Below are 11,067 nucleotides of genomic sequence, written 5' to 3'. Positions count from 1 at the left end.
TTCCGCGCATTCGTCAGGTAGCTGACGCTTTACGCGATAAGACAAGGTTTAACTGATAACCACTGCCCAAATTCTACTCAACGATGTTCAGTAGACAAACGCATTACACGGAGATTATTCAGTTTTACCGGATGTGCAAGTCAGGGCAAAATTAATTAAGTCTTTAAAAGTTGCAGTTGTCTTCAACAAATACTTATACAATACTGCTCATCTTTTGACATTCATAAAATCAATCATTCGAGTATTTTTTTCTTTGGCACCATGCTTGGAATTGGTCCTGCAACGCTGCATTCGCACACGAAAATAGTATTACTGTTCCTCCAAAGCGATTTGGTCATCCCATTCCCTGTGCTGTTGTCGACGATAGCAGGTAAAGCAATAAAATACTACAGGGTGATTTCAATCTCAGATCTAAAGAAACATTTTATGAAAAATCGCCGGCATTCGTGACTAGTAACTAGCTACAGTATTATTTTAATTGTTGTCAAGGCATAATTTTCAGTGTCCTGTATCACTGTGGGTGTGGCCGCCGTGCTGTACGTGAACAAGTCCAGATCTTTGACCGTGACCTTACGGCAAGCATTTATATATGGACTTAAGCTTCACATTCTACAACTTCTTGGACTGTTGTTCGATCTGAAATACCGGATTTTCGACACACGCCGAGCAAAATCAATTCAAAAAAATCTCCTTAAAAGTATTTTACGAGCAAACAGATCCACTGAATACGGCAGACAGCAAGGATTTGCCGCGATTCACTCTCGCCATGATTTTCTTGCATCGCAATCATTGACCAATTATGAACATTATAAGCACCACATCCAGCGAATGCAGCGAAATGGCGCAAAGAACATTCTATTAAAGGAAAACAATGTTTCGTACATTCGGACGGCAGGGATTTCAGGTTTTCCAAAGGTCATCCCACAGGGATCAGCGATTGGCCAGTTTCGCATCAAGTGCATTTTGGCAAGGCAACGATGTCGCCTCGTACCATCAAAATTACGGTATCACCGAGTAAGATTTTCCCACGATAATGTTGTAGCCGGAACGTTTACAAGTAACCCTTTCAGAACTTTCGACTGTCGAGTGAAAACATGAAGTATCCTAACGTCCCACCACCTACGGACAGCAACCGTATTCGATTGATATTGAAATCGGATTTGTTAGTCAATCCAACGGGAGACTACTTGATGCCGGATGAGGACACAACGCGCTACATCGAGACTCTTTTTGCATTGCGCGAAGAGTCACTTGTGATGATCGAAGCGGTTTATATCTGGGAAGTCTTGCTCATGTTTCAATGTATTGAGCTCAATTGGCGCGAGATGCTTCATGATATTCGCCACGGAACTCTGAACGATACTAAGGTCATCGTTACTCCTGCGACCAAGGAGAAGCTCGTAAAGCAGCTTAGCCCAATGCCCCAACGGGCGGACTATTTGGAAATGCTTTTTACAGAAAATTTGCACAACAGACAAGGTTTGTTACCTTACTTCTACCGTACAAAACAGGGCTTACCGCTTATCCACTCTTGCCATGTTATACATATAACATAATTATGGAATTGATTTCACACATACCGTACCGATTAAAAAATAACTTTTGCTTTCAACGTCGTCTTCGTGTACAGTATTTCTTCTCGTTTCTTTCTTTACGTTTTACTGTTAACGATTGCTTTAGGCTTTTACAACATCACACGCCGCATTTGGCCAAAACTTGCTGCTATAAATGGAATATCAACTGGACCATTTGCCCATTACGCAGATATCTTAACAAAAAAGTTTTGCCCAGGTGCGATAATAAAAAAGACTGTCAGGGATTGCTGCTGCATGAAAACAGGAAAGCATGCATATAACCCTGTATACAATAACTGCTACTCTAGGTCTCCATAAAAAATTTGATTTATTCATTGCAGACATTCCAGTTTTCACACCCCACGCTTTCAGCACGGAAACTGGCATTTTTGGGCGTAACTTATGCGATAAATCTGTAACGACGAGCACTCAGTTTCTTCTTGATATCCACAGTGCTTTCTTTGAGTTTTTGCCACTTGGTAACCCGGAGGAAACGGACACAGTTTTTGTAGAGCAGGTACGATTGCGAGGTTAGGACTAGTACGATTCTAATTCTTTCTGACATTCATTCAGGTGGAGATTGGACAGCTGTACGAACTCATCGTAACTACAAGAAATGGACTGTACCGCTATCGGACTGGTGACGTCATTGAGGTTGTCGGCAAACATCATCAGTGCCCGATATTTGAATTCTCACACCGGTAAGGTTATACAACAGGATCGTTGCTAAAAAATAACTGAATTAAAATTAAATTATTGCACTAATACAAAAATTCGCTATAACTTTCAAATTCATCAGGCGCTGCCAGACTTTAAGTATCTTCCATGAGAATATTCCAGAAACCGTGCTTCGAGAAGCCATCTCAAATGTCAACTCGGAGGCTCTCCACTGGAACCGCAAACACACCTCCGAGTCTCTTCCCATTAATGGATTTATCGAGATTGCCGATTATTGTGCTTCACTCAGCCAAGGGCTCACTGGATACTTTCCGTCTGACCTTAACCATGTGCAGTTCTTTCGAAGTGAGTGACTGCGTTAATAGTAAATTAGTGCGCTGTAGCATCTTGTCGTTAATTGCACCCTTTTAGATCCACAGTTTTATATCGTTTTCGTTGAGCTTCACGGCTTAATTCAAGAGGATATCCACGCACTCGAAGAAAGGCTTTCCCAGTTGGTAAAACGCTGTCAATGCTCGGCATCTAAATCTTTACTACTTATTCTCGCTTTTCATAATACAGCTGCATGCTTTTAGTTCGAGAACCATTTTAAAGCATACCATGATGCATGTTCCGGCGAGTTAGCCTATCTGCGGCTCCGAAACGATGTCCAAATTGGTGTTCCACGAATATGCATTGTAAAGCCTGGAACCTTTAAGAAACTGCGCACAAGCCTGCGAAGAAATGACGATCAAGGGCTGCATCCATCACGATTGCAGATACCACGCGTTTTAAAATATCCGGAACACGCCGAACTGCTTTTCAGAAACCGCATTATCAGGCATACAAATGTGTAATATGCTTGTATGTATTGTACTGTGTATTACCTGTTACACTACTTACTTACCCCCGCCTAAGCTGTCGAATAGTGTATTGTACTGCATCTGCGATATGGAAAATTTGTTGATCACGTTGATAAAGTGCATGCTGTATTTAACACAAATTGTACGAGAACAGTACTAAGTTTCGTTTATGTCTGTCAGCAAGTAATTAAAGCAATAGAGTCCGAACTTTTTAGAGAGCATTATACAGTGCAGCTTGCCAGGTAAGTAGCAATCCAGTCACCGGAATTAAACTTAGTGACCTTTACCACTGGTCGCAATTAAAGCAGCAGTCAGTTTCAGCTTTTAAGCATGAGTCGACACGAATGCTGACCTTACTTATCGATTCCGGCGGGAGTGGCTCAGTAATGGCACCGATAGTTGGCAACTGTACTTTAAAAATAGTTACTAGTAAATCGGCTGGCCGGAGAACTCGCACCAATGAGGCTTGAACAGTTCACAGCGCAAAAAATGGCGTTCTCTAGTTAAACGATTTCGTAACAGGAAATATCTTGTTTATACTTGAATGATTGCATTTACTGCATTCCCCGTATACTGCATTCTTCTGATTACACTTAAACATCATTTGAGAAGCAAAATGCGTCTGAAAAATTTACCCCAGCTGTTCGCATGAGACACGGCATGGTGTGGACAGTGGACACTGGATCACGCCCTTCCATGCACACGTTTGTCACCATTCAACATATGAGTGCCAAGCACGCCCCCTGAACCATTCTGGCTCGTTTTGGGATGTTCCAAATATGCAAAAAATTAACTTACAGTTTTTTACTTCGAAAACGGTTGTGGGTTTTGTTGTACTTCTTTAATTTTTGGTTATCAAGTTTGTCGACGTCGACACGCGGACTGAAGAGTGTGCAAAGGATATTAAACGCACTCCAGTCTTTAAATTAACTTCTGCGACACTAACTACAGATATAAGTACTGTACGGTCTTGCAATATTAATGTTACTTATGTTCTGTGGCATATGAAATTATTGAAATAACACTACTACACTTCACACTGCCTTGCATGGTAGTAATAAATTAAGATTAATAATTAAGTATTAATAATTTTTTGTGATCAGTTTTTACAAAAATGCACTCAGCGTGCAATGTGCATGTTATTGGAATGCCAACATGAAAAACCTGCAGTTCAGGTTTAAAAACACCTGAACTCATTGTAATGTTCCTCGTTCTGTTTGTTTAAAAATATATTTGTATTCAATAAGTAGAATTTCATTTTTCAGCCCAAGTTGATTGCTAAATTAGTTGCATAAACCGTGAGTACGTGATTACACTTTGCATCCTAAGAGTTACATCGAAATGGCCTTCCAAAACTTTCGATGCCGATGGCAGTAACCTGGTGAGTGGTGACATGCCATCTTGGGGAACTGTATATTGGGCAGAAAACCTCATGATACTCTTGATTTCTGGAAGCAAAGTCAGAATCGAAAGCAATGGCACTTCCCATAAAGCCCTCGGAAATGAACAAGAAGTGCCCTCAGTGCACGGTATTACGCAAAGAAAAGCGCACGCTTATCGCTGATCTGAACAAAGCCAACGATCAGATTGCATCGCTCGAGGATCTGGTCTTCGAGTTGGACAAACGCCTGGAAGAAGCCAAAGTGGCCGACGAGAGTGCCAGCAGCACGATGCAGGACGTGAGTTCTGCAATTCCTCTGGGAATTGTCGCCAGTGTCCGCTCGCGCTACGCCAAGGCAGACAGCAGTCGTCTGCAGTCGAGTAACACCGGTCATATGCATAGTGCGGCCCAAGAAAAGACGAAGGGCGAGGACAACCCAGCAGATCTAGAAGAATCGTTGCCTGATCTCCCTACCTCAAAGGTCAGAATTTCCTTTTCTTTAGGACACAGATTAGGTCACAGAGCATTTTTGAGCGCTTTCAGAGAAGCAGCCGTACCTGAAATGTTTTAGTTTCCAACAATGAGTAACAAGATTGCAAACAACCGGCTTTTCGGCTTTCGTTTTTGTTTTGATTAGGTCAGCGAGGAGAGGAACTCCATCAGACAGGAGGCTTCTTTTGGTCAAGAGGAGGAAGGATCAAGAACGCATTTGAGAGAGACGAGAAAGTTGCTGTCACTTAAAGAACTCCAGTTAGCGGAAATGGCTAAGAAGCTGCAGTTCGCACAGGTAACGCCCCAAAAAAAATTGCTGTTTTTGTGTCCGAATCACCAACCATGAAAGCATCGCCTGTGCTGCTGCTTTAACAGGATGAAATAGAACGACTGCATACTTTGCGAGCTTCCAGTGAGGTTTGAACGATATTCCTGTCATTAATTTTATGCTTCCACAGCATATTGGATATTTTACAATACTAGTGTCGTTTTTAGAAATCCCTAGAGCAGCCGTCCAAGACACAGTCAGCTGGCAGTGATGCTGCTCAAAAAGCAGCAGCGCTTCAAACGGCACTCATTAAAATAAATTTATTGAGAAGGAAAGTGGCTCATGAGAAATACCAAGCTGAACAAGAAAAACTTCTTTTAAAACACGCACTGGATGTTGCGTCGACGGAAAACCAAAAAGCTCAGGTGCAATTTACCTGCCAAGTGGCAAACAAATTGCGATTACTGTACAAGCGATTTCGATCCATGCTTTTTTCCAGAGTGCTCTTAGTCAACTGTCTGTAGAGAAAAACCATATGGAGGAAATGTTTTTCGAAGCGCTGGCTAAACAGAAACACTCACAAGAGCGCGAGAGCCAGGCAAACCATAAATTGCGTACTCTTAATAAATGCGCTAAGGATATGTATATAACATTTATTTACTTATTTTTATTGTAGCTGGTGGATGAGCTGCGAGTCGTTCGCACCCATTCTTTATTCCCGTACGGATATCCATCGACGGCGGAATCTGTCGCACGCGAATCAATCCCTGGCACCGATGTCATAAAAGGTCACACGCTTGCCATGGCTGGTACAAACCCGGAAGGCGACTCTGGTAAAACGTTTTGATCTCTACGATATTGGCTTAACTCAACAAACGATATTCGAATGACCTTTAAGTTCCGCCAGTGTAAAAACTTTCGCAAACACATAAGCAGCTGTATAGTGGCGTTGCGATCAGATACCTTTTAAAAAATTAAAACATAAAGTGTGCACTGTGGTGTGAACTGTCAAGAATTTTTCAGTTCGCAATGCACGGATAATGCAGTCAAAAAGTGCGGAAGACAATCATATCCAAAAGGTATCCAATGAGTCAATGACGGACACCAGCGTTGAAAGTTTGACAATGAACGCATGCGTACATGCAGCACCTGCTATAAAAACTGGTTTGGTTTTAGCACTTCCTTTTTTCAGCAATCCGTCGGTTACAAAGGCGAAGGTAAGGCAAAACAAGGTGCTCATGGGAATTAATGAAAGAAAACCAAGAGTCCAAAAAATCAAAGGATTCGGAAGACATCTTTCATTTCGTCGCTCCTTAGGGTTGGACAGGAAACATCCCAGTCCCAGGCCCAGCGCAACCTCAGAAACGGCATCGAAATGTCTTGAATCGCCGTCTTTAATGAAATCCAAACGAGGAACTTTCTGGAAGAGGGGTTTGACAACAAAAAAGTGACCTTTTCTGCCGTTAAAGCAATGTACCATTACTAATGTTCTAGAAAGTCGATAGCCTTTTGCCCGTTGTACTTAGACAGGTTACTAATTCCAAAGAATTATGTCCGAGTAAAAAATGTTTCTGCCTATACGAAGAGTTCTGGCTACGCGGAGAGTTCTGGCTCTTTGATGCAAGAATTTTTACTACGTGTATGATACACGGTGTATCAGCGCGTCGACTGTTGTGACACAATATGTCAATCGAAAGTTGTCATGACGCCAAAACGGACACAACTTAGCGCATCCTCAACAGCAAGTACAGTAACTGCGTCCACTAAGCAGACAATGTAACAGTAGTAACAACCCCGGTAGTACCTATTAAATTTACTGTAATCATAAGATATCTTTACTAAATTTTCTAATAAACTCACAAAACCGACAAAAATCATAAAGGACTAAATATCTGCAATATTTCCGACGCACAATTACCACCTTGTTCCTTTAAAGGCCAAGGCAAAAACACGTACCAGCCCACTTCCACCATGGGATTTTTTTTGTTAGATATCTTCTGTTGACACGTTTCCTTCAGGAGCTTCGCGCTTCCTATGGACGACGACCCCGACGAGAACCGCGACCAGACCCTGCCGCCCCTGTCATCCAGCAACACGGTAATCCTCCCCGAAGCCTCCATCGGCACTTACGGATTAACCTACGACGTCATCTTTCGCCTGGCCCAGGTTGTCGACAACGTCATCATCGAACCGTCCATCGGCGACGCGGTGTCCCCGTCCTTCGACGATCTTCGTACGCTGCAGCGGAATTCCGTTAATTCCCTGGTCTTAATCACCGATTTCCATCCCGGAGAAGTGACAGCCAATATCAATCCGGTAGATGATCATCTGATGTATGGGGCGATTGAGGTCGCGCGCATGACCTCGCCGGAACCGGATCCGCACGGGAACACATTACCAGCCGCCCTGGAGCGCCATCGGGCTGACGATGAGGATGCGCTGGTGTTTGTCTGGAACCGCCCCACTGCGCCGGCGCCGATTAATGTAGTTCCACCGTTTGATCGACCGCGTCGGGAAACTTCCCATGATTCCCTAGCCGATGACAACGATGGTGAGGAAATTACTGAAAAATATCGCTTCATAAAGTAATTTCGGATATTTCTAGCACAGTAATTTATAGCTTTTTACAGAGACAGTACTTTCTCCGAAATCATTTTTGAAATGCAGTGAACAAAGCAAAACCTAAAGCACTAAAACAGAATAATGAATCAGCCATCTGAATATTCAGGTATCAATAGTCACAATTATTTTTATTAATTTTCGACGACTCTTTAAGCCACCTTTGTACAGAAGTATTAAACACTAATTTTCAGGTTTTAAATTTATTTTGTTAATGAATTATACGAACACGCGCTTGTAATTCTGCATAGTTGCAGAAAAAGTGAGTAAACAAACTTTACACGCTCTATTTCAATTTTGTTTTAGAAGAAAGTCATGATGATAATGAATCAGAGAATGATGTGGAAAGTGGGTACCTCGCTGACCAGGAATCCAGCGAACATGTTCCGATCCCGTACAACGACCACCACACGCATGTGGCACACCGAGGTCATCCGGATGCGTCGGGCTCTGATGCCAGTTTAACGCAGAGGATCCTGGAGTCCAACGAACGCATAATCACCAGAAGGAACACACTGCGCCACCATCGCACAGCTATCAGTGATGCGGAAATGGTCGAGCCGGGCGAGAATGAGCTCCGAATAATGTCGCCCCATCGGCGCTTGCAATCAGGTAGTACAAATGCTGATTATTTGCAGAACGTAAAACGGTAAGCGCACTGTCCATAACACCCTAACTATAAATAAAGGCCTATAATCCGCTAATGCATTTTTATAGATTTTAAAACAGCATAATTTCAGTGACCACTGACAAGTGAGCAGTATCCTGAAAACATATCAAATTGTTTAAATTTATCGCCATTACGATACCCGATTTTACTTGTTACTACTTTCCACAAATGACCCGTTTGTTTTTAGCGCCATGTGGCTTGGACACAGAAGGTCACCCAACAGCAGGGACAACACGACCGGCACCATAGTGAATGCGTACTTATCAAAATACTGTAAAAGCGTTTCAACGTTTTACATTTTATTGTGTAGAAATTTGCGCAAATTTTTCGCATTTCCACAGACTTTTATTTACTGAAACAATTCGACCAAATCTGCATTTTATTACTCACCACAGTAGAATACACAAATCAACAAAGGAATTTTTCAACGTACAGAGACAGCCTTAATAACATTACAATTTTTAAAACAGCTGACGCTCTGACAACTATATGGTGCACTGCAAAATTTTCGAACAAAGAAGCTCCAAAGTGAATTTTTAAAAAAAGCTAGCAATTTTCTACAGAAAGACGTGGAAATGTTTGTTAAATCAAAAACCAACCAGCGACCACTTTGTGCGGATATCAACCCCACGCTTGTTGTTTGCAGTAATGCAACACTAACTTCCCATCACTTCCAAAACACTGCAAACATACGCTACTTAATTCTTGCACAAAATATGTTTTCCAATTCCAGATTTGGTGTAACTTTGAAAGTATAAATGAGAGAATTTGAAATAGTACTATACCTCGTAGAGAGATCCGATTTCTTGGTCTGGACAGGGTGAAAAGCATTGGTTTACATAAAGGAACTGCAAACAGCCACGCTATAACTAATTGTTCCTTCGAACGGGAACAAAAACGCACAATTCCTACGTGCATAATGGCAGCAAAACATGATAAAAAATAGAGTGCCGTACCAAGGATTCGTTGGGCTCGCATTTAATGAATTTCCGGATGAAATCCGCCACCCAAATCACTTTTTTCGTCCTATCCACTGCCCAGCGTTTTTTCTTCATTATCGGAGCATCACCCACTGCCTTCAGGAGGACATCAACTGTCAAGAAAAATTACCGATACGGCGATACTGAATAACCAACAAAATTAACTGTGGAAAAGCTCAAACGTCTTGTATTGCAGACGGAAGGAACAGGACCGTTCGCTATGCGTCTCGGTAACTGAAACGATTTTTTTCTATTTTCGATAACAGCACGGCAGCACAGGAAGTGAGACACCGCTTGCAGACAGTACAAAACAGGTTGTAAATTCAGATTTCAAATTAAAAAAAATATTCTAGCAAGGGCCCACGGCCAGTATACGGTTTCTGTTTTCGTATTCGTAAAGCGCTGTCGTATGTCATTTTTTGTACGTCGTTGTGCGTAATGTATTACCGCAAACTCACTTTTTTCCTTTTCTACAGGATCTCTCACATCACCACCACCACCGACTTCTTGAACATCCGTTTCCGATGGAGCTTCGACCACAGGAGCAGATGCAATTGTCTGAAAAAATTACGAACCAACGCAAAATGAAACTGCAGCTTCAATGAATCACAAGTTACGATGACAGCATTGAGCTTGAGCATTTTGCTTGCTACTCAACAGTACTTCAGTGTACAATTTAGCATTTACTTATTAGTGTTTAGCAGTTTTACTGTTCGGGTAAGTTAAAGTACTCAAACTATTCGAGCTAACTTTAAACTTTCATAAAAAACTAATACTAGCGCACCATGGCATAAAGATAAAGTCTACCGTTAAAAACTGTAACTTTCGACAATAAAACTGAGAACGATGTCCGCATTTGTCAATTTCACTGACAACATTCAATTGAAGTTTAATTTTTACTTCATTCTGCGTGGGCGAAGCAGGTAGTTCGGAAGCAGCTGGTCCAGTGGAAGCCGTTTCGTCCATAGTAGAGAAGAGTAACAGTGATCCACTATCCACAACAATGCAAACAGTAAGTGAGTATTATGTAGTCCTCGGAAAGCGAGAAAACTCAGAAAAGTGAAAAGAATAAGTTCAATAAGGCTAACAAAGCCAGTACCCAGTACGTAAACAAAACTCGAAAACGAGAACCACAAAAAAGATCGAAGCAACACTGCAACAGATTCCGGAAAGGCTGAGCAGAAGTGATTTTGCGAAGATTAACGAAGCTGCAGAGGAACGAATTTCGAAACAGTGGAAATTTATGAACGTTTGAAATGTTGCACTAGGATGAGCTATTTTGATACAATAAATTATCTTCGTACTGTACAGCATCCAGTTTAGAAAAAAACTTCGGCGGTAACTCGGGGTAAACCGCGTATCGATATGATTATTAATTTTCATGAAGGGTGATGAATCATGAAAAGAGTTGCAATTAATAATGAATTAATTTTTTGGGAACTGGGATAATAGGGATATGATATCCATGCCACGGGGCAGGCTAGGAAGAAGAACGATTTTCTATGAAAATCTACGGGAGAAACACCGCTCGACTTCCGTTACGCTTAGCCATGCCACGGGGCA

The 11,067-nt window shown here is 41.9% G+C and overlaps 4 protein-coding genes across 11 annotated transcripts; 3 read left to right on the top strand and 1 right to left on the bottom strand.

Annotated features, from left to right (window-relative positions):
- The first annotated feature begins 4 nt into the window (after positions 1-4).
- Positions 5-3,280, top strand: LOC129598522 (uncharacterized). Its single transcript, XM_055496475.1, has 9 exons — positions 5-370; positions 503-1,014; positions 1,071-1,479; positions 1,681-1,791; positions 1,916-2,091; positions 2,148-2,275; positions 2,374-2,597; positions 2,664-2,749; positions 2,828-3,280. The coding sequence occupies exons 1-9, from the start codon at positions 262-264 to the stop codon at positions 3,086-3,088; spliced, it is 2,016 nt and encodes a 671-aa protein (XP_055352450.1). The 5' UTR covers positions 5-261; the 3' UTR covers positions 3,089-3,280.
- Positions 3,281-4,119: 839 nt separating this feature from the next.
- On the top strand, positions 4,120-6,945 carry LOC129598554 (uncharacterized). Of its 7 annotated transcripts, none has more exons than XM_055496520.1 (10): positions 4,123-4,475; positions 4,555-4,956; positions 5,113-5,262; positions 5,343-5,384; positions 5,463-5,660; positions 5,735-5,833; positions 5,912-6,068; positions 6,259-6,314; positions 6,428-6,467; positions 6,553-6,945. In XM_055496520.1, the coding sequence occupies exons 2-10, from the start codon at positions 4,570-4,572 to the stop codon at positions 6,684-6,686; spliced, it is 1,263 nt and encodes a 420-aa protein (XP_055352495.1). In that variant the 5' UTR covers positions 4,123-4,475; positions 4,555-4,569; the 3' UTR covers positions 6,687-6,945. The 7 variants fall into 7 exon arrangements, with proteins under 7 accessions (XP_055352498.1, XP_055352495.1, XP_055352494.1 ...); XM_055496519.1 differs by having other exon boundaries at positions 4,550-4,956; XM_055496522.1 differs by having other exon boundaries at positions 4,124-4,800; positions 4,831-4,956.
- Positions 6,946-6,989: 44 nt separating this feature from the next.
- LOC129598556 (uncharacterized) lies at positions 6,990-8,940 on the top strand. Its single transcript, XM_055496526.1, has 3 exons — positions 6,990-7,786; positions 8,161-8,466; positions 8,712-8,940. Exons 1-3 carry the CDS (start codon positions 7,270-7,272, stop codon positions 8,771-8,773), a joined length of 885 nt encoding a protein of 294 aa, XP_055352501.1. The 5' UTR covers positions 6,990-7,269; the 3' UTR covers positions 8,774-8,940.
- On the bottom strand, positions 8,206-11,044 carry LOC129598557 (ubiquitin-like protein ATG12). Of its 2 annotated transcripts, none has more exons than XM_055496527.1 (6): positions 10,604-11,044; positions 10,405-10,495; positions 9,963-10,062; positions 9,481-9,617; positions 9,310-9,372; positions 8,206-9,205 (listed from the first exon to the last, which is right to left on the bottom strand). In XM_055496527.1, the coding sequence occupies exons 1-6, from the start codon at positions 10,885-10,887 to the stop codon at positions 9,146-9,148; spliced, it is 735 nt and encodes a 244-aa protein (XP_055352502.1). In that variant the 5' UTR covers positions 10,888-11,044; the 3' UTR covers positions 8,206-9,145. The 2 variants fall into 2 exon arrangements, with proteins under 2 accessions (XP_055352502.1, XP_055352503.1); XM_055496528.1 differs by having other exon boundaries at positions 10,809-11,044.
- Between the last annotated feature and the right edge of the window lie 23 nt (positions 11,045-11,067).

The sequence above is a fragment of the Paramacrobiotus metropolitanus genome, unplaced genomic scaffold (assembly GCF_019649055.1).
Source record: "Paramacrobiotus metropolitanus isolate TYO unplaced genomic scaffold, Prichtersi_v1.0 Parri_scaffold0000124, whole genome shotgun sequence".
Lineage (NCBI taxonomy): Eukaryota > Metazoa > Tardigrada > Eutardigrada > Parachela > Macrobiotidae > Paramacrobiotus > Paramacrobiotus metropolitanus.
The sequence above is the reverse complement of the archived record's forward strand: the minus strand, read 5'-3'. Positions and strand labels throughout refer to the sequence as shown.

What these genes read in the sequence shown, in the direction of transcription:
- LOC129598522 (XM_055496475.1), top strand. Translation starts at nt 262, where the DNA reads ATGCTTGGAATTGGTCCTGCAACGCTGCATTCGCACACGAAAATAGTA. An exon ending in GCTGTTGTCGACGATAGCAG is followed by an intron (nt 371 to 502) that starts GTAAAGCAATAA and finishes CATAATTTTCAG; the next exon opens with TGTCCTGTATCACTGTGGGT. An exon ending in CCATGTGCAGTTCTTTCGAA is followed by an intron (nt 2,598 to 2,663) that starts GTGAGTGACTGC and finishes GCACCCTTTTAG; the next exon opens with ATCCACAGTTTTATATCGTT.
- LOC129598554 (XM_055496520.1), top strand. Translation starts at nt 4,570, where the DNA reads ATGGCACTTCCCATAAAGCCCTCGGAAATGAACAAGAAGTGCCCTCAG. An exon ending in CTGATCTCCCTACCTCAAAG is followed by an intron (nt 4,957 to 5,112) that starts GTCAGAATTTCC and finishes TGTTTTGATTAG; the next exon opens with GTCAGCGAGGAGAGGAACTC. An exon ending in AAGACAATCATATCCAAAAG is followed by an intron (nt 6,315 to 6,427) that starts GTATCCAATGAG and finishes TCCTTTTTTCAG; the next exon opens with CAATCCGTCGGTTACAAAGG.
- LOC129598556 (XM_055496526.1), top strand. Translation starts at nt 7,270, where the DNA reads ATGGACGACGACCCCGACGAGAACCGCGACCAGACCCTGCCGCCCCTG. An exon ending in CCTAGCCGATGACAACGATG is followed by an intron (nt 7,787 to 8,160) that starts GTGAGGAAATTA and finishes ATTTTGTTTTAG; the next exon opens with AAGAAAGTCATGATGATAAT. An exon ending in CCATCGGCGCTTGCAATCAG is followed by an intron (nt 8,467 to 8,711) that starts GTAGTACAAATG and finishes GTTTGTTTTTAG; the next exon opens with CGCCATGTGGCTTGGACACA.
- LOC129598557 (XM_055496527.1), bottom strand. Translation starts at nt 10,887, where the DNA reads ATGAAAATTAATAATCATATCGATACGCGGTTTACCCCGAGTTACCGC. An exon ending in CTTCGCCCACGCAGAATGAA is followed by an intron (nt 10,063 to 10,404) that starts GTAAAAATTAAA and finishes TAATTTTTTCAG; the next exon opens with ACAATTGCATCTGCTCCTGT. An exon ending in GCGAGCCCAACGAATCCTTG is followed by an intron (nt 9,373 to 9,480) that starts GTACGGCACTCT and finishes GGCTGTTTGCAG; the next exon opens with TTCCTTTATGTAAACCAATG.